Source organism: Miscanthus floridulus, chromosome 13, assembly GCF_019320115.1.
Source record: "Miscanthus floridulus cultivar M001 chromosome 13, ASM1932011v1, whole genome shotgun sequence".
NCBI classification, from domain to species: domain Eukaryota; kingdom Viridiplantae; phylum Streptophyta; class Magnoliopsida; order Poales; family Poaceae; genus Miscanthus; species Miscanthus floridulus.
Window position 1 is genome coordinate 32,090,952 of NC_089592.1, and position 18,842 is coordinate 32,109,793.

The 18,842-nt window shown below is 46.3% G+C and overlaps 1 protein-coding gene and 1 pseudogene across 1 annotated transcript; both read left to right on the forward strand.

Moving 5' to 3' along the window:
• Window positions 1-5,819: 5,819 nt before the first annotated feature.
• Window positions 5,820-7,054, forward strand: LOC136501709 (xyloglucan endotransglucosylase/hydrolase protein 19-like). Its single transcript, XM_066497235.1, has 3 exons — window positions 5,820-6,217; window positions 6,371-6,573; window positions 6,673-7,054. The coding sequence occupies exons 1-3, from the start codon at window positions 5,927-5,929 to the stop codon at window positions 7,052-7,054; spliced, it is 876 nt and encodes a 291-aa protein (XP_066353332.1). The 5' UTR covers window positions 5,820-5,926.
• Window positions 7,055-12,459: 5,405 nt separating this feature from the next.
• LOC136499693 (xyloglucan endotransglucosylase/hydrolase protein 15-like) lies at window positions 12,460-18,574 on the forward strand (annotated as a pseudogene).
• The last annotated feature ends 268 nt before the right edge of the window (window positions 18,575-18,842 follow it).

An 18,842-nucleotide genomic window follows, 5' to 3' on the forward strand; every position in this document is an offset into this window, starting at 1 on the left:
CTTGCTGTCAAGGAAGATCTTACTTATGAAGAGTATCCGATAAAGATCTTGGAAACTGCCGAAAGAATTACAAGAAGCCGAACTGTAAAGATGTGCAAGGTGCAGTGGAATCGATATATAGAGGATGAGGCTACTTGGGAAAGAGAAGAGGATCTGAGAAAGACTTATCCCCAACTGTTTGAGTAAGCAATCACCCGAATCTCGAGGACGATATTCATCTTAAGGGGGGTAGAATTGTAACACCCAAAAAATGACTTTCTTTTAAAATAGCTAAATGGGATTTATTTATGCAAATAAGTGTGCATTAAAAGATAGGGAAATAATAAATTTTGTGGAATTAAAATTTAAAAATAAGGTTAGAAACTTTTTGATGCATACATACTGCTGCATATCATTTTGTGAATGTTAGGAATTTATTAAATATTTCAAAAAGAATTGAAATTTGAATTTAAAAAGGGATTTGGAAAATAGTAGAAAAAGAAAAGAAAAGAATCTTTTTCCTCTTTTCTCCCCCTTTTCTTGATTTCGGCCCGCTGGCCTTCTCTCCTTCACCCGCAGCCCAGCTTTTCCCCGGCCCAGCTCGCCTCCCCGCCTCGCTCGGCCCAGCGCCGCTGCCGGCCCAGCCCAGCCAAATGGCCTGGCCGCATCCGCCGCTGCTCCCTTCCCCGCAGCCGCTGACCGCTCGGCCCCACTTGTCGGCGCCGTCCCCTTCCCCGCGCGGCTCGACAACCGCCCGCGCCCAGCGCTGCAGCAACCGTCGCCCACGATGGGCGTCGTGGGAGCGTCCCCCCGCTCCTCGACCCTGTTAAATAGCAGCTGAGCCTCCCCCCCCCCCCGCGCGCCCCTGCTGTGCCCCGCTCTCTCTCGCGCTCGCCGTGCTTGGGAACCACCGCAGCAGCAGCACTGAGGTCCACCGACCACACCTTCGCACGGACCGCCGCCGCCGAGCTTCCCCGTCCTCCTTCCTCCCCCGCGGTGAGAATCCCCTGGCCTCCCTCTATCTCCCGGTACCATTACTTTCATTTTTCTTGGCTTCTAGATGCCTTGGCCACGAGCTCCGCAAGCCTTGGCCGCCGGCCATGGCGGCCACCGCGCTACCCGCGTTTTTCGGCCGCCGTATCGGCATGGCCGAGACCCCCTTCTTCCCCCGCATACCCCGGTGCGCTCGGTTTTTCATTTGGTGAACCCTAGCCCCCTAACCGAGCGCGTTCGAGACCTCCACGCTGCCGGCAATGGTGTTCACCGCCGGCGTCACTGTTCCGGCCGGCCACCTTCATCTCTCCCTCCTCTGATCAAATCCGATCCGTTCATTTTAAATCCAACGGCCGAGAACATCCGATACCCCTTCGCGTGGCTGATTTGCAAAAGAGACCCTGGACTTTTCTAAGTCCTAACCCGCAGTCCAAGGCGTAGTTCCCCGAATGCGCAATCTCGTTTGGAAAACGTAAACTTCACGGCTTAAGTCAAAAATATGTTTTCAGTATTCACAGAAATGCCATTTGAACTATTTCGCTTATAAAATTGTCGTTTTAGCTCCGAATTGATCCATTCAAATCGCGTTAGCTTCGTAATTCCATAACCTACATGTTAGAACCACTGTTAGTCAAGTTTGGAACTTTTTAAATTCATGGTTAGATTTAATTAAATATATTGCTATAGGAAAACCCGTTTAAATCATAACTTTCGCATTTTAGCTCCGTTTTTCGTGAACTTCGCGTTGACGTGATCGTAGCGAGACGTAGATTATTTTTACAAACATTTTATCTTGTTTTCAATACTGTTGGTGTACTATTCTAATGATAGGAATGTTTGCTTTGCATGAATGCTTTTGGAATGTTGTATGTTGCCGTGTTGGTCGCGTTCAGACGGTGAGGAAAACGTTGGAGACCAAGAACTCTTCGACGACCAGCAGGACCAGCACGAGTTTGTGAACCAAGGCAAGTATAGCATGGGCCTACCTTGATGTCCTATTTCACTTTAATCAATTACTCATTTGCATGTGTCTAATTTTGATACCCGTAAGGACATCCTAGTGATTGTTTATCCTGTTCCTTGTCTCCTATGGGTTAAATGCATATGGGTAGATTGCTAGTGCTCTAACTGAACTTGATATACATGATGATGAATGAATCTATGGAACAAAGAGTTTAACATGATTTATAACAACTGTTCCATAGGACGAAAGTGCAAATGACCTTTGTTCATGTTGCTCCCAGCCCTCCATAAGGACTTATCTATCGGTAAAAGCTAGGACTGACAGTGCAACCGGGAGAGTCATATGGCTCTGACTTTAGCTCAATAATAGGATCTTTTCTAGCTAGTTAGAGGTTACCTTTTTGGCGCAAATGGGGCTTGCCACGTTGGGTATAGGGCTGCCTCTATTCCTATGAGTATAGCCGTGATGGATATGTATCATAGGAAAGGGGGGTTCCTACATCTGCCTGCCAAGGAAACCTAGCGGCCCTAACTTGTTAGCGAAACCTATGAAATGGCTTCATAGTGTACCCTGCCCGCTCACCTTGGCAGTGACATGGGAGTAATTAACCCGGGCATATGGGGATCACGACTCGCGGTGAATGTGCACCACCTCTGCAGAGGGTAACAAACTGTTATAACAGCCTTGCTCACGGTCACGAGCGGCCCGGAAAACTCACAGAATAACTAGATACTTGATGATGTTCATTTAAGATGTTCTATGATGATATACGATACACTTTACACTGATATATGTTCTTATGGGATTAAATGGGAGCCTAAGCATAATTTGATAATATCTGATAATAAAAGCTTGTCATACTAAAAATGCTAACCGCAGTAAACCAGAGTCAATCCTTTTTTTGAGCTTCATAACCCCATGTTAGCTTGTTAAGTACGGGATGTACTTACACTTGTTTATTTTCTTTATTTGGATAAAAATCTCGGATGGATAACAGATGACAACGGGTATGAGGATTTCCCGGAGGATTTTTAGGCTTGTGGTCAACCAGTTGACCTTCCCTGTGATGGTGTTCCACGAGAGTGTTATTCTTTACTATTCCGCTGTGTTGTGTAAGACTACTTAATGTTATTATTTGTGATGTAAGAGACACTGTGATGATACTTTATATGATTTGTCGACTTGTGTGTGTGACTGATTCCTAGGCACACATGAGTATTTTGCATTCAATTTTATCCTTAAAATTGGGTGTGACAGTCTATATAACTCTCGTCTAAAGTAAAGTTCATTTTCTCTTATAGAAGCCCATTGGCATATCATAGAGGTTTTGTATTCATTATGAATTTTGCTTAACTTTTGCTCTTAATGTTTTATTTCATTATCTATATCTAATTTTTCCATAAATTCACATATGCTACGCCTTCTATTTTCTTCTAATTTTGCCTCTGAACTGGATGCTTCTAAATCATCTAAACCTTGTTCTTTATAATCTACAAACCAAATACTAGTCATCCCTCTATTATTTTCATAGCTTATGTAGTCTTTAGGTTGTTTTAAAATTTTTGGTTCTATTAACGAGCTTATATTCCATTCTTCTGCTCTTTCTTCCGAACTTATTTTCAGAGAACTCATAAATTTTATTCCTTTAGATTGCATACTTTCTATAACATTGTTCACATTTACTTTATATTTGGTTCCACTTCTGTTGGTTAACCTTCATATAAATTCTATGCTTACTAATTGATTTGTTCCTTTAAAGTCTTCATATCGTTTAGTCCAAATACCATCTTATCTATAAATTCTTTAACTGACATTAATAAATCTGGAGCTATATATATGTTATTAACATATTTTCATATATATATATATATATATATATATATATATATATATATATATATATATATATATATATGTTATATATATATATATATATATATATATGAAAATATGTTAATAACATATATATAGCTCCAGATTTAATAACTGGCAGTATTGGCATCTGAAGAACTTTTTATTCTATTTCTTTGAGATGGTGGGCATGTTAAGAATTGTTAAGGCAAAATTATAGCAGGCGAAGGCTATTTGAAGTTGCATGGAGGTCAAAATAGATTTTCAAAAGTAACCACTGCATCAACATCTCAATCATTTGAATACTTGTGTAAGCTCTGCTACTTGGGAGTTCGCATAAAAACTGTACAGGTAGGAACATTAATCCAAAGTATGTATTACTGCATACTAAGCATTTTTGTTGATTAATAAGCTGCGCAACTGAAAAGCTAACTTGTACAGTTATACTGTATAAACTGTCTATACAAAACACACACATATATATTAAGTTATAGCATGTTTTTGGATAGAATAGCATTTTAATATTGGAGGGATCTCAGAATTGCAGCCAAGCCACACAGGATGAATCAAGCAAACCTCGAGAGAGGGTAGCGAGGATGAAGCCACACAGGATGAAGCTAACGTGCAAATGAGTTCCTCTTCCTCTTACCTCAAACGTAATCTGGGAGGCAAGGGTTCTGATCCTGGATTGGCGGTGGTCTGGGCACTCATGAAGACAAGAAGGCAGCGAGGAACTACTACGCAGTGACCCTTGAGGCCGCCCACCAACCTTCTCCACGACGTTATACGGAAGCTCACCTCCCCTCTCCTCTACAGCGTCCCGACAGTGTCTCGGACCGCCTCCCTCTCCTCCAGGCTCCAGGCACCTAGGACTTGGATTGCAGCGGCGGTGTGGTAGCTGCTGGTAGGACGGGCAGGTGCTGGGCGGCGGCATACGCCAATTGGGGAGGGAGATGTGCTGCGGATCGATGACGACGGGGAGGAGCGAGCCTGCTGCTGTTGATTTGGGGGAGGACGGGGACACGGGGTGCCGTGGATCGAGGACGGCAGGGCCAAGATGCGGATTTGGCGGCGGCCGAGCGACACTGCGTGGGAGGGGCTGTGCCGGCTGCGGATAGGGCGGGGTTGGGGGCGGCCCTTCGTCGCTGTGTGGGAGGGGCAGGGCGGGGGGGGGGGGGGGGCGGGGCGTTCTGGCAGTGGCGGCGTGGGAGGGCAGGTCTGGGGCGGCGCAGTGTCGGTGACGGTGAGGCAGGGGGCCTAGGGCGGCGCTCTAGGAGTCGTGGGCTCACGGCGTGGGATGGTGGGGCCTACATGTTAGCGCAAAAAAAAACGAATGGTGAAGGCCAAGCACTCCGGCTTCACCACGGATGGTGAACGGGTCCAGTTTACTCTTTTCAGGAGTAGAGACTCTGCTCCATAAACTTCACCGTAGAGCAGCTCTAAAAAAAACCTGGTGGAACACCTCTTTTGGTGTTCTCATAATTATATATTTTTTAGAGCAGAGTTTGTGAAACTATACCTGGCTGGAAAACATGGAACTGAGCAGTCCTAAACATATCAATATGGTATGCCGTATGAGAGCAAGGGAGTTCGGTTTACAAGTGCAGGCCACAAGAATAGATGAGGTCGCATCAACCAAGAAGTCCATCCATGGGAGGTGGAGGGAACGATTCTGCAGCAATATTATAATATTATATACAAAAGGACACACCTGAGCGCAGGTGTTTTTGGTTGTATTCCCAGTCATTTGCTCCACGTGCAGGTCACCAACACACATAATCATTCCTTAATAATATGCTGATTAAGACGCGTTTACATCGGAGCATCATGATGATCGTTAGAGAGGTCAACTGGGACGACATGGGGGCCGGGATGGATTGAACATGCTAAGTTTCCATGAAATGAACCTGAGCTAGCCAGCCTGACATTCCATTTGGATCCTAACATGCCACATGCCTCTCAAACATTCCGAGTAACGTGCCTTGCTCCCTGCCAGCTTCACTTCAACCATGTGATGCATCACCATCTCGATCAATGTGTTGATTATATATACGTAACTCAGATCGATCCATCACAACAGCAACAACACAAACCAGCAGAAACAGGATACTTGTTGCAGAGTCAATTAGCTAGGTAGCCATGGCACTGTCATCGTCTTCTTGTAAGCATCGCATGGTTGTGTTCGCGTTCCTTGCAATGGCATTGGCATATAGGACAGCAGTAGTGGCACTGCTGTACGATGACATCCAAATCTCGTGGGGCCAGGACACCTTCTTCTACATGGATGGCGACATCGACACGCTCGCGCTCGGCCTCGACCACACCAGCGGCTCGGGGTTCAGCTCCAAGGATGCCTACCTCTATGCCCGCTTCGACATGGACATCAAGCTCGTGTCCAACGACTCTGCTGGCACTGTCGCCACATTCTATGTAAGTCCGCCGCCACGACATGTCTCCATTGTCGCGGCGCGGTGACCGCGGTCACCATGCATGTTGTTGTTCGACCCAGACGTATGTTTCTCTCTTGTTCTCTCTTGTGTAAATCAATATGTTTCATCACGGGTGAACGGAATGGCACTGCAGTTGACGCCCGACGACGTGCCGTGGGAGTACCACGACGAGGTGGACATGGAGTTCCTGGGCAATGTCACCGGCGAGCCGTACACGCTGCACACCAACGTCTACGTCAACGGTGTCGGCAGCCGCGAGCAGCAGTTCCACCTCTGGTTCGACCCTGCTGAAGACTTCCACACCTACTCCATCGAATGGAACCCCAAATACATCATGTAAGTAAACAACAACATCGTCGTCTTGAGTAGCCGTCTATCCTCTCCATCACCAATAAAGCTCAAACTGTTGGCACTGCATATATAAACTGCTTGCAGATTCCTCGTCGACGGCACGCCAATCCGCGCGTACAAGAACGACCGGGCGCGCGGCGTGCCGTTCCCGACGTGGCAGCGCATGCGTGTGCAGGGGAGCCTGTGGAACGCCGACGAGTGGGCGACGCAGGGCGGGCGCGTCAAGACGGACTGGACGCAGGCACCCTTCTACGCCTACTACCGCAACTTCCGCGTGACGCCGTGCGTTCCCTCCCCCGGCGTCGCATGGTGCGGCGACGAACCTGCACAATCCACGTGGTTCGACCAGCGGCTAGATGCGGTGGCGCTGCACAAGGTGCAGGAGGAGAACATGGTCTACGACTACTGCACGGATGAGAAGCGGTTCAAGGACAAGGGGCTCCCCATGGAATGTAACAAGGCCTAGCTTCAAAGTGTGTTGGTGTTTGTAAATTACTCCTATTAAACTGTTCTTAGAATTGATTTAGTCCACCATCCATATTTCTCTTATTCGTTGGGTCATCAATTATACCATTAACATTTCAGCGTGGCTAGCGCCCGGACGTCCGGACGAACGTGCGCGTCTAGACGCCCACGCATGCTGCTGCGTGCCTGCCTGCGTCTGTTGCTGCGCCTGCCCGTGTCCGCATCCATCTATCGCCACCACCCGCATCTACCCGTGCCCCTCTGCTTCGCCTGCGAATGCGTGCCACGGAGGCGTACTGGGCTGACATTGCCACCGACAACTTTAATTGCGTCGTTGTCCTAGGTGGCCAGGCGCCAAAGCTGCTAGTGAGCCAAAACAAAGCCGTAGCGCTCGTTAGGGAGTTCGCAGACAAGGGGGAAGGTGGTGGCCAGCTACCAGCGTCATTGCAACATGTGCATCATCCAGATATACTTTCGAAACATCTAGATGAAACATTTGCAACATACGTCTAAAGACATATGAAACATTTGAAACAAGTATCTCAAACACTTGCAAAAACACTTGAAAGCCATTGCAAACATATGAAACATTTTGAACAGACGATTGCACATACATGTATAGCCATTGCAACATATACAACATTTCGATTTACTTTTGCAACATCATTATGACATACTTGCAACATCATTATGACATACTTGCAACATACCTCTGAAATATTTGAAAACACTTGGAAACATGTGTTTTGTAACATAAGGGAGGCCGGGGCCGGTAGATTATATTCCATCCGTCAAGGTGGGAGCCGGTAGCTAGCGGCGGCGCACAAGCACCACCAACACCAGCACCAGCAGTGCCACGCGAGCACCACCACCACCACCAACGCCACCAGCACCGACCTTGGCTTGGCGACCCATGACAAAGCCATGGCGTTCGTCAGGGAGTTTGCGTACCAGGGGAAGGTGGTGGCCACCTACCAGCGTAATTGCAAACATGTGCAACACCGAGATCTACTTTTGAAACATCTAGATGAAACATTTTGCAACATACATCTAAAGACAAATGAAACACTTGTAACATACGTTTGAAACACTTGTAAAAATACCTAAAAAACACTTGAAAGCCATTGCAAAACATAAACATCCAGATAAAAATATTTGCAACATATGTGTGAAACATATGCAACATTTAGATAAACACACTTGCAACATACGTCTGAATAAACATGTGTAACTTTTGGAACACACGCTTGCTATATACATGTATAGCCATTGCAACATATGTAACATTCCAATCTACTTTTGCAACATCGATATGAAACACTTGCAATATATCTCAAAACATCTAAAAACACTTGAAACATGCGTGAACATAGGGGAGGCTGGGGCCGGTAGATTGCAACTGTTGAGGTGGGAGCCGGTGGCGAGCGGTGGCGCGCGAGTAGCATCAGCACCAGCCACCACCAGCACCGGGCTTGGCTCGACCGGGCGGTCGGCGTGTGCAACGGGTAGGATTGAGCGGCGCAGGTGGGGCGCACGACGGCTGGGAGCAAGGAGCGAGCGGCGCGGGTGGGGCGCGCGATGGGCGGGAGCAAGGAGCGAGCAAGTAGCGGGGGATTGGTGCGCGGCGGAGGGAATGCGGCAGGAGGGAGAGCACACGTCATCCCGCGTGGAAGCAGTACCGTTAACATTTTAGATTTTTTACTTGTCATTTTGAGGCTGTGTTTATTTCCCCTCCTAAACTTTAGCCCTTGTCACATCGGATGTTTGGACATATGCATGGAGTATTAAATATAGACTAATTACGAAACTAAATGCACAGATTGAGACTAATTTGCGAGACAAATTTTTTAATCCTAATTAGTCTATGACTTTACAATGTGGTGCTACAGTAAACATATGTTAACGACGGGATTGATTAGACTTAATAAATTCATCTCGCAGATTACTGATGACTTGTGTAATTTATTTTATTATTACCATCCGAACACTCGATGTGATATCCCATAGTGACACCTGATATGACAACCCTAAACTTTAGCAACTGGATTTAAACACATCCTAAGATACAACGTGTTTTCCAAAATGCTAGCAGACACAATCCCTTTGTCCACGCCTATTCTGTTTATGAGAGTTTCTACTTGCCTATCAACAGGATTTTGAGGTCTAATTTCTAATCGTCAGCCCTTTGATCTATTATATAGTATGTTGTTGTTCCAAATGCTGCTTTATAGTTTTATCATAAATCATACCCCCTCTATTCTAAATTATAAGTTGCTTTGACTTTTTTGGTTCATCTATTTTGCTATGTATCTAGGCATATTATTATAATTAGATGCGTAGCATATTGGATATACCAAAAAAAAGTCAAAGCAACTTATAATTTGTAACGGAGGTAGTACTTCTCTAACACCAGTTGAATATTTATAAAAATATATTAACATCTAAAATACCAAATAAACACGCAATATATATTTCACAGTGGACCTATTGAAACAAATTTGATATTATAGATGTTAACGAATTTTCTAGAAATTTGGTGAAAGTTAGAGAAGCTTGACTTATAAGACAGCTAAAATGGCTTTTTTCTTGGTCTCCGCTGCACACGCATGCGCTGCCACGCTTGGTCTCAGCTGTTGATCAGTTCGATTTGTCGTTATATAATTTTGATTATAGACTTGTTACACATGAGATTATTTGTCTCTTTGTCATTTCCTACTTTTAATGCGTTTGTTTATGAGTAGGTGATTAGTCAATGAAGATAATGTGGATGAAGAATGAGGGAATTATAAAGGACTAATGGGCTCAAATGATATGTAATAAACAAGAAAAGGTCCCTTGAGAGAAGGAACCTGATCTCAATGATAATTTGCTTGTAAAAAATAAGTGGACGTTTGTCCAATAACATTGATCAAGATTGCTACATATGCTTTGCCGGCCTATGCCACCGGCCTTGAACCCCTCCTCACCCGGCCAGATCTGCCTCCAAGGACCTGCCCACGCCGTCCTAGAGGGAGAGGGAGAGGGTGGAGGAGATTGAGAGAGAGAGAGAGAGAGAGAGATGAGGGAGAGAGGGTGGGGTTGACTAAGAGGAAAAGATCTCACCTCGGCAGTCGGTGGTTCGTGATCTTGACCATTCTTGTTCTTGATGCTTACTAGCCCCGGCCACTGTCTCCCTGCACCAAAGGCCCGACTGCCTCACCGCGGGCTGGCCACCTCCTCCCCAACATGGCAGCCCCCCACGCCTCTTCAGCCTGATGACACTACTGCCTCTCATGCCCAGCCTAGATCCTCATGTCTAGCTCATGAGCGTTGTGCCAACCAAGGTGGCGGGCCCCATGCAAATGCCACCAATAGAGGTACATGTGAGCGTCACTGATGGAGGTGGCAGGTCACACATGAGCGCCGCCATCGGAGATGGCGATGGAGGAGCCTGAGGGTCGAGACCCAGAGAGAAAGAGGTATGGCGTTTGTGTGGCTGTTGGGGAGAGAAATGGACAGGCTGCACCACAATTAAAAATGTTTTAGTTGAGTCGTAGTTTTATTTACAAAGGAAGGCAAAATCTAATAGCGTCTTCAGAATTGGACTCTGAACGCCAAAGGAGGTTTATTCATTTTAAGAGACACTTTTAAAAATGATCACCTCCTAAATTGATTAATAGAGGCGGATCTCTTAAGAGGCCCATCTCGAAAAATGCGGGCAATTTTCAGAAGTGCGCCTCTCTTAAGAAGCCCGCCTCTGCTAATCGTGCCAAGCTCACAAGCCCAAACTGGCCCACTTTGAAACACTAGCATATAAAGGCAAGAGCCCCTCTCCCACTTTTCCCTCTTTCTCCCTCAGCTGCCACACTAGTACCTGCCTCTCACTCTGAATAGACGCAGGGCTCCTCCTCCTCCAGCGTGGTACCATAGTCAACGATGTGCTCTGTTGTTGGAGGGATTCAGGGATTAGGGATTACATTTCTGTAGCCAACGATGATTCGATATGAGATATCTATTCTAGTCTCTAGCACAACAAAACGAAGTAGTGCATTGGTAAGGTGTGCGGCAAGGGGAGTGTTAGGTCTCAGGTTCCACTCTTCAGCGCTGCATTATTTTTTGAACCAGCCATTTAACAAAGGAATGGCCACGTCAGCATGCCACGCTGGCACCCAATGTGGTAATGGCACATCATGACGAAATTAAAAATGTCACGGATTTGGTTTGGTTGTGAAAGAATATGGTCATAGAAACTGGGTCCAAGGTTGGGCTTCAATAGAGCCCATGTCTGGTTTAGGTGATCTGTGATGGAAAAAAATCTGTCACAAAAAAACTGTCACGGATCAACACTATTCTTGTAGTGGCGAGGGCGTGGCTCTCCTTTGGGTGCGCCCGCGTCACCCTCCTCCGGGGGTGGTGGGTGCAGATCTGACCAGGACGGTGGCGGGTCGAGATCTGGTGAGGATGGCGTTGGTGCGGGATGCGGCAGCGGTGGCTATGTTGGTAGGCTCGCCAGTGGCCTCCTTTTTTTTGTTTTCTATGATTCATTTCCAGAGGTGGGCACAGATCCGCAAATTTTGATTAACAGTAAGGCCCGCTCGGAGGAGAACAAGTGTGTCTATGGAAACGGATTTTGACCGTCTTCGGAAACTGATTATGTAGTAGTGCCGTTGGTGGCGATTATATATTGTAGGGATTCAATGTGGACCAGATAGGCTTCTCTAAATTAATAGAGATGGGTCTCTTAAGAGATCCGGCTCTAAAAATTTAGAAGGATTTTCAAAGACAGATCTTACAGAGACCATAGTGTGGTCGTAAATACGTAGTCAGTCTCTAAAAATCAGTGTGTATTTTTACGGAGATTGGCACTTTATGCCTGCCTCATTAATCAAGAAGCTTGTCTGCTAAAATCTTTATTTTTGGGGTAGTGGAAGCAGCTGCAGAATGAGTCTCTCGAGATCCTGCGGGGCTCCGACACACTGTCAGGGACGGCATCGGGTGGCTTGCTAGTGACAGAGTGCAAACTAGCCAGTCCCGGTTGGTATAGCGTGTACTCATTTGATCTTCAAAATCTAAAGAGATATTTGGATTTTATCTTTTTACTGGTAGATAGGCAGATGAATTTCAGGGCCAACTGCGAAAGTTTAGCTGCACGTGAATCTCACCAACACATGTAATGTGCACATTTTCTATTCCTGGACACACGAAACGGAGTGCATGTGCAATACCTAAGCCGATTAAGCCGCGTTTACGTCGGAACAGCGTGGACGCAGGTCTTCCATGAAGCTAACCTCAGGAAAGCCAGCTAACACACTTGCAAGTCAGCCTCTCAAACATTCCCAGGAAGAACATGCCCTGTTCGTTATAAATACGGATCCCGAATCCATGGAAAAACTACAGCAACACCAAGAAGAACAAGATTATAGAGTCATGGCGGCACTTTTGCCGTCTTCTTGTTGTCATCATGCCAGCATGGCGCTGGTGGCTGCGGCGATGCTTCTAATGACAACGGCAGCTCCGGCGGCCGTGGCGCTGCTGAAGGACGACATCGAATTCATGTGGGGCCCGGACCACAGCTTCTTCTACGATGATGGCAACACGCTCGCGCTGTGCCTTGAGAAGACCCACGGCTCCGGGTTCCGCTCCAAGGGCGCCTACCTCTACTACGCCCGCTACGACATCGACGTCAAGCTCGTCGCAAACAACTCGGCCGGCACCGTCACCACGGTCTACGTGAGTTCCCCGGACGGCCCGGCCGCCGCCGCGTCTCATCTCTGATCCATGTTCTGGACGCGGTCACCGCGTGCGGCATGCAGTCACCATATATATGTTGACATGTTGCGTGAATGCCACGCGTGCACATGCATTGCTTGGCCATTGTTGCAGCTGACGACCGATGACGTGCGGCCGGGGTACCATGACGAGGTGGACATGGAGTTCCTGGGCAACGTCACCGGCCAGCCATACACGCTGCACTAGTACAGAAAAGGTTTATAGCAACGGTTTATTTTTTTTTGAGCGGCTGGGATAGAGCCGCTCCTACAGTGGGCATGCTCAGGACCCACGAGACTAGCCGCCCCTACAAATGGCACAGTAGGGGCGGCTGGTGATACGAGCCGCCCCTGCAAATGGGTCGATTTGTAGGGGTGACTCACTCACCAGCCGCCCCCGGTATTGCGATTTGTAGGGGCGGCTCAATCACCAGCCGCCCCTATAAATGCTGCACGTAAAAAAGGCTGCAGCCCCTTGAGTTCATAAAATTTCTAGAGAGAAAGAAAAGAAAAAAAAGAGATCCACGATTTCCTATTCGGCCCACGATTTCCAGTTCGGCCCAAGATTTTCTGTCTATTGATCCACGATCAGGTGGATGAGATCTGCGTAAAACTCAAACCCTAACTTCTTATCCCCTCTCCCCCGGCACCGCGAGCCGCCTCACGGCCCCACCACGCGGCCCCCCTGCCACGAAGACGCCTCCCCGCCCCCAACCTTCAGCGCGAGCGCGCCGCCCGTGCTCGACGACGTCCTCCCCACAGCCCTGCACCGCGCCCTCTCCCCGTAGCCCCGCACCACCGCACCAGGCCCGCCCAGTGCCGCGATCCAGCGAGCCTCGAGGCACGGGCAGCTGATGCCGCGACGCAAGCAACAAGCCAGCCTCGACCCGATGACTCCCTAGTGATGATGCGGTCACCGGATCTCGTTGAGGAGGATGTGGGTCGTCTTCCGCTGGGGCTACGTCGATCTATGAGCGGCGGTGGCATCAAGGTATGAGTAGTCCAGATCTACGGTGACCTCTCTCCCTCACTTGCTTCCTCTCCGGCCACCGCGCATGCACCCCTCTCTCTGTCACTGCCTCACTTGATTCCTCTCCGAGCCGCTGGCTGCACGCCGCGCTAGGTTGCTGCGATTTCCAGGGCATAACACTGATGCGGTGAGCTCCTACTTCTCATGGATGAATGCGTGATTCGAATTCGGGTATATTGATAGAAGATTTGGGGTTAGGGTTGCTGATCAGATCTATTTTAGTGTTGGAACGCGGTCATATCTGTGGTCTTCTCCTTGAATTTTTAGCTGTCGTACGTAGTTTTGGGTATAATGATTGGGGATCTTGACTAATGGAATATACATTAATCCTACATAATTGCTCTTGACTTCGTGGAATATCTATGTTACGCACTAGTACTTGGCTGTTATGTCTATGTTTATAAGGATGAAAACGGTCGGAAACGGTCGAAAAACTCCGTTTTCCACTTTTACATTTGAAACACGAAAACGAAAGCGAAAACGGTAAAACCGGACACAAAAACGAACGCGAACTTACGAATTATCGAGAATTTCGAAAACGAACTAATTCGAGCGGATTTATGTCGAACACGGTCGATATACGAAAACTCAATACGGAATACCGACCCGTAGATCAAGTGCATGACTAAGTGCATACATGATCAAGTTCAAGTGCATATAATAATTAACAAGTGCATATTATAGAAACATGAACTCGAACTGAGTCAAAATAATTTTATTAATCTTTTTAGAATAGATGTAGTATTTTATTTTAAAGATTTATTTAGATTTTTCTTTTGAGTAACAAAGATTTATTCGGCTAATGCAAAAACTATCAAATGATTGACTTTGCAGGTGGAGGTTAAACCGATGAGCTTGATGGGCTATGGCCCAGGTGGGCTTTCGTGTAGATGATGCTGGTTTCCTGACATTTAGCACCATCTCGTGAGGTGAAGAGAGATGAGGCTGAACGCCGTCTATAAGAGAGGGCAGCTGGCCACCAGTAGAAAGAACGTAGCTACGTGGTGAACAACCTATAATTGGGCTGTATGACCTGTGCAGTTGGCCAAATTCGGTTTAAACCGAATTTTCAATTCGGAATATTTCAAATTAAAAGTAAAAAAGTAGAAAACGGTCAAAAAATGTCTAAACCGTTTTCTACTTTTACATTTGAAATACGAAACATCTGAAATGCGAAAGCGAAAACGGTAAAGTCGGACAAGAAAATGTGGATTCGATCGGATTAAATATAGAAAACGATACGGTTCGGTCCGAGATATTTCCGTTCCGTTTTCATCCTTATATGTTTATATATACTGATGATTTTTGTAGCCTTCAATTGCATGGAGCTCACCTATTTTATAAATTTATTGTTTATTTAGATATGAACGTGTGGTCAAAATGCTTCTCGGAGGTGCTTGTTACTGTCTTGTTGACAACAAACTAATCAAAGTGCTGATGGATGCCAATTTTCTAATTTATTTTTTCTATTGCTCTCAGCTAACTTGAGTACCTGGCTAGAGAGTACTAAATCCAACTGTATAACTTGGTTTGCTGATCAAAGCATCTTTCTTGGATGCAGTAACGATGGGAACAAAGTACTTCTGTCCCAATCCAGCCACCAGCTCCAGTATGCATCCGATCTCTAGCTTAAGCTGAATTATTACTACTGCTGCCCTTAAGTAGATATGTCACATGTGACCTGCTGAATTACGACAAGTTAATTAAATCTTTTTTGTCCAATCAAATGTTCTCAATTCTATGCATACTAGTGCTAGAAAACTATCAAATGTCTTCGACTGTGCCGGCGCGCCAACAGCCCATGCCAACGGTGGTGATGGGGCTGTGTTCTCGGTCGGTCGGAGGACCTAAATCGCAAACGGAGAAGACGGATGATCTGCTGATGGCGCATCATCTTCGCTGCCACAAGCAAGCAGGTGCAGGCCACCGTCATGGCCACGGCCAGCAGCAGTCAGCAGACAGTGAGTATCACTCGTTCGCTTCAGTTCCTGTAGATTACGAATTCCGTTTTCAGTCTGCTTTAGTGCTACATTGACCTGATGTGTGGCTGCAACTCTGCAAGTAGAAGGGTTATTAGAAGCTTATGATTTTGTGATGTTCAATTGCTAGATCTGAGCGCCATTGATTTTGTTATTATGTAGTCTTTAACATAAAAATCATAGCCACCATAAAATGTTATTACGATTACTGGAAAGTTTAATAGATGAAATTTGTTGTTTCATTTATCTAAACTAAACTGTCCACCTAAAAGTCATGGAATATTTGTTATAATCTGGTATAAATAAATGTGTATTGTCATTGAGTTTCAGTACAATCGCAGAAGAAGATAAGTCATGATGGAGTTGTGTATAAAAAATATATGTTCTGGTCGAATTTGAATGGTAAATTTGAAATTTTTTTGTGGAAAAATATATTTTAATGACGGTTCTAGACTGAACCGCCTCTACAAACGGGTATTGTAGGGGCGGCGGGTGTTACTAGCCGCCCTTACAAATTGATTTGTAGGTGCTGCTGATAACACCAGCCGCTCCTGCAAATCGATTTATAGGGACGGTCTAAAAACCACTCCTACAAATACATGATTTGTAGAGACGATATGGTAGGAGCGGCTGGCCGAGCCGCCTCTACATGCCATCGCCAGCCGCTCCTACAGATGCTTATTGTAGTAGTGCTGCACACGAACATCTTCGTGGACAGCGTCCGCAACCGCGAGCAGCAGTTCCGGCCCTAGTTCGATCGCACCAAGGACTTCTGCACTTAGGGGGTGTTTGGTTGCCCCTCCTAAATTTTAGTCGCTGTCCCATCGAATATTTGGACACATGCATGAAGTATTAAATATAGACTAATTACGAAACTAATGGCATAGTTTGCGACTAATTTGAGAGATGAATCTTTTAAGCCTAATTAGTCTATGATTTGACAATGTTTTGCTACCGTAAACATGTGCTACTGATGGATTAATTAGGCTTAAAAAATTCGTCTCGTGAAGTACTGACGGATTATGTAATTTTTTTATTAGTATCCGAATACCCCATGTAATATCTTCCCGACATACCTCCTAAATTTTAGTCACTGGAACAGCCCTTTACTCCGTCGAATGGACACCTAAGAACATCATGTAAGTCGTCACATTGCCATACGCACACCGTCGTCTTCATCGTGGCACTACTGGATTCAGGTTCTTTGCCGAGTGCCTAAGGCACTCGGCAAAGGCTAGATTTCACTCGGCAAAGCCTTTGCCGAGTGCGGCACTTGGCAAAGCACACACGGCAAAAAATTGATCGGCAAAGCACTCTTTGCCGAGTGTATTTTATCGGGCACTCGGCAAAGAAAAGCGACCGTCACGGTGCCGGTTCCGTTGATGGTCACTTTGCCGAGTGTCAACCCTGCAGGCACTCGGCAAAGATTTTTTTAATTTTTTTTTAAATTTCTTTGCCGAGTGCCAACCCGTGAGGCGCCCGGCAAAGATTTTTTTTTTTAAATTTCTTTGCCGAGTGCCAAACCGTGAGGCACTCGGCAAAGAGCTTTTATTTTTTTTTGAAAATTTTCTTTGCCGAGTGCCAACCCGCTAGGCACTCGACAAAGATTTTTTATTTGTTTTAAAAAAATTCTTTGTCGAGCGCCAACCTGGAAGGCACTTGGCAAAGAGCTTTTATTTTTTTTGAAAATTTTCTTTGCCGAGTGCCAACCCGCTAGGCACTCGGCAAAGATTTTTTTATTTTTTTTTAAAAAAATTCTTTGCCGAGCGCCAACCCGGAAGGCACTCAGCAAAGAGCTTTTATTTTTTTTTTGAAAATTTTCTTTGCCGAGTGCCAACACGCCAGGCACTCGGCAAAGTTTAAAATCTTTTTACTTTCTTTACCGTGTGTTATAGTCACAGCACTCGGCAAAGCTGGAAAATCTGTTTTCTGGTCGCCCATTTTGCCAGCTTTGCCGAGTGTTGTGACCATTGCGCTCGGTAAAGGGGTCCTTTGCCGAGTGCAACACTCGGCAAAGTGACCCAAAACGGCAAATTTGTTTTTTGCATTCCATCATGACAAATACATTCATACAAACATATATCACATATATATCTCATCCATCACATATATATCTCATCCATCGCATATATATCTCATCCATCACATATATATCTCATCCATCCACACATCCATCCGCCCATATCACATCCATCACAATATATAATAATAAGTGCTCAAGTCCATCCAAATAAGTCCACAAGTCCATCAAAGTCCACAAGTGCATCACAAGTATATCACAAGTCCATCACCAAGTGAACAATAAATGTAAAAAATACAACATGCACTCATCTCGGCCACTGCGACTGTGGTGAAGGCCCAGATGCATCATTCGTAGGTGCATGAGGTGGATTATTCAAACCACCGTCAGATGGAGACTGCACAAAGGAGAAAAGATTGCATGTGAGACAAGATTATTTTGATAGCTAATCTGGGACGATAGAGGCCATACAAGCAAAGCACAAGCGAAAGTAAAAAACTTTGATACTCACAGGAGTAGCTGCAGCTACAGGACGTGGAGGCGGAGGTGGAACCAACAGCCCAGGTGGTAGAGACAAGCCCATACGTTGCCCAAGCCCTTCTAGGAAATCCGTAATGTCCATTAGCCTCTGTGCCTGGGCCTGCCGCTTGGCCCGCTCGGCCTCCAGCTGGGCCCCCAGCTCCTGACGTTCCTTCATTTCTTATTCCAGCCGGGCCTGCAATATTTTACTCCAATGTCTCAGTAATGCAAAGCTAATTAAGGTGTATAAAGATTAATGTATGACGAGTAAAATAGGAATAACCTCGAGTGCGTCGACCCGGTGCTGTGCAGCGGTCGGCCGTGTGTGAATGGCCGGGCTCTCACACGTGCTCCGTGCTTAGATCTAGGAGAGAGAGGGAGTAGAGGCCGTGTCGATGACGCCGTCGCCAAGCCAGAACCGACCATGCTTCTTGCCTTGCCCCGCCCTCATGATGACCTCTCCAGCGAAGTCCTGGGTGCTCAGATCATGGTCT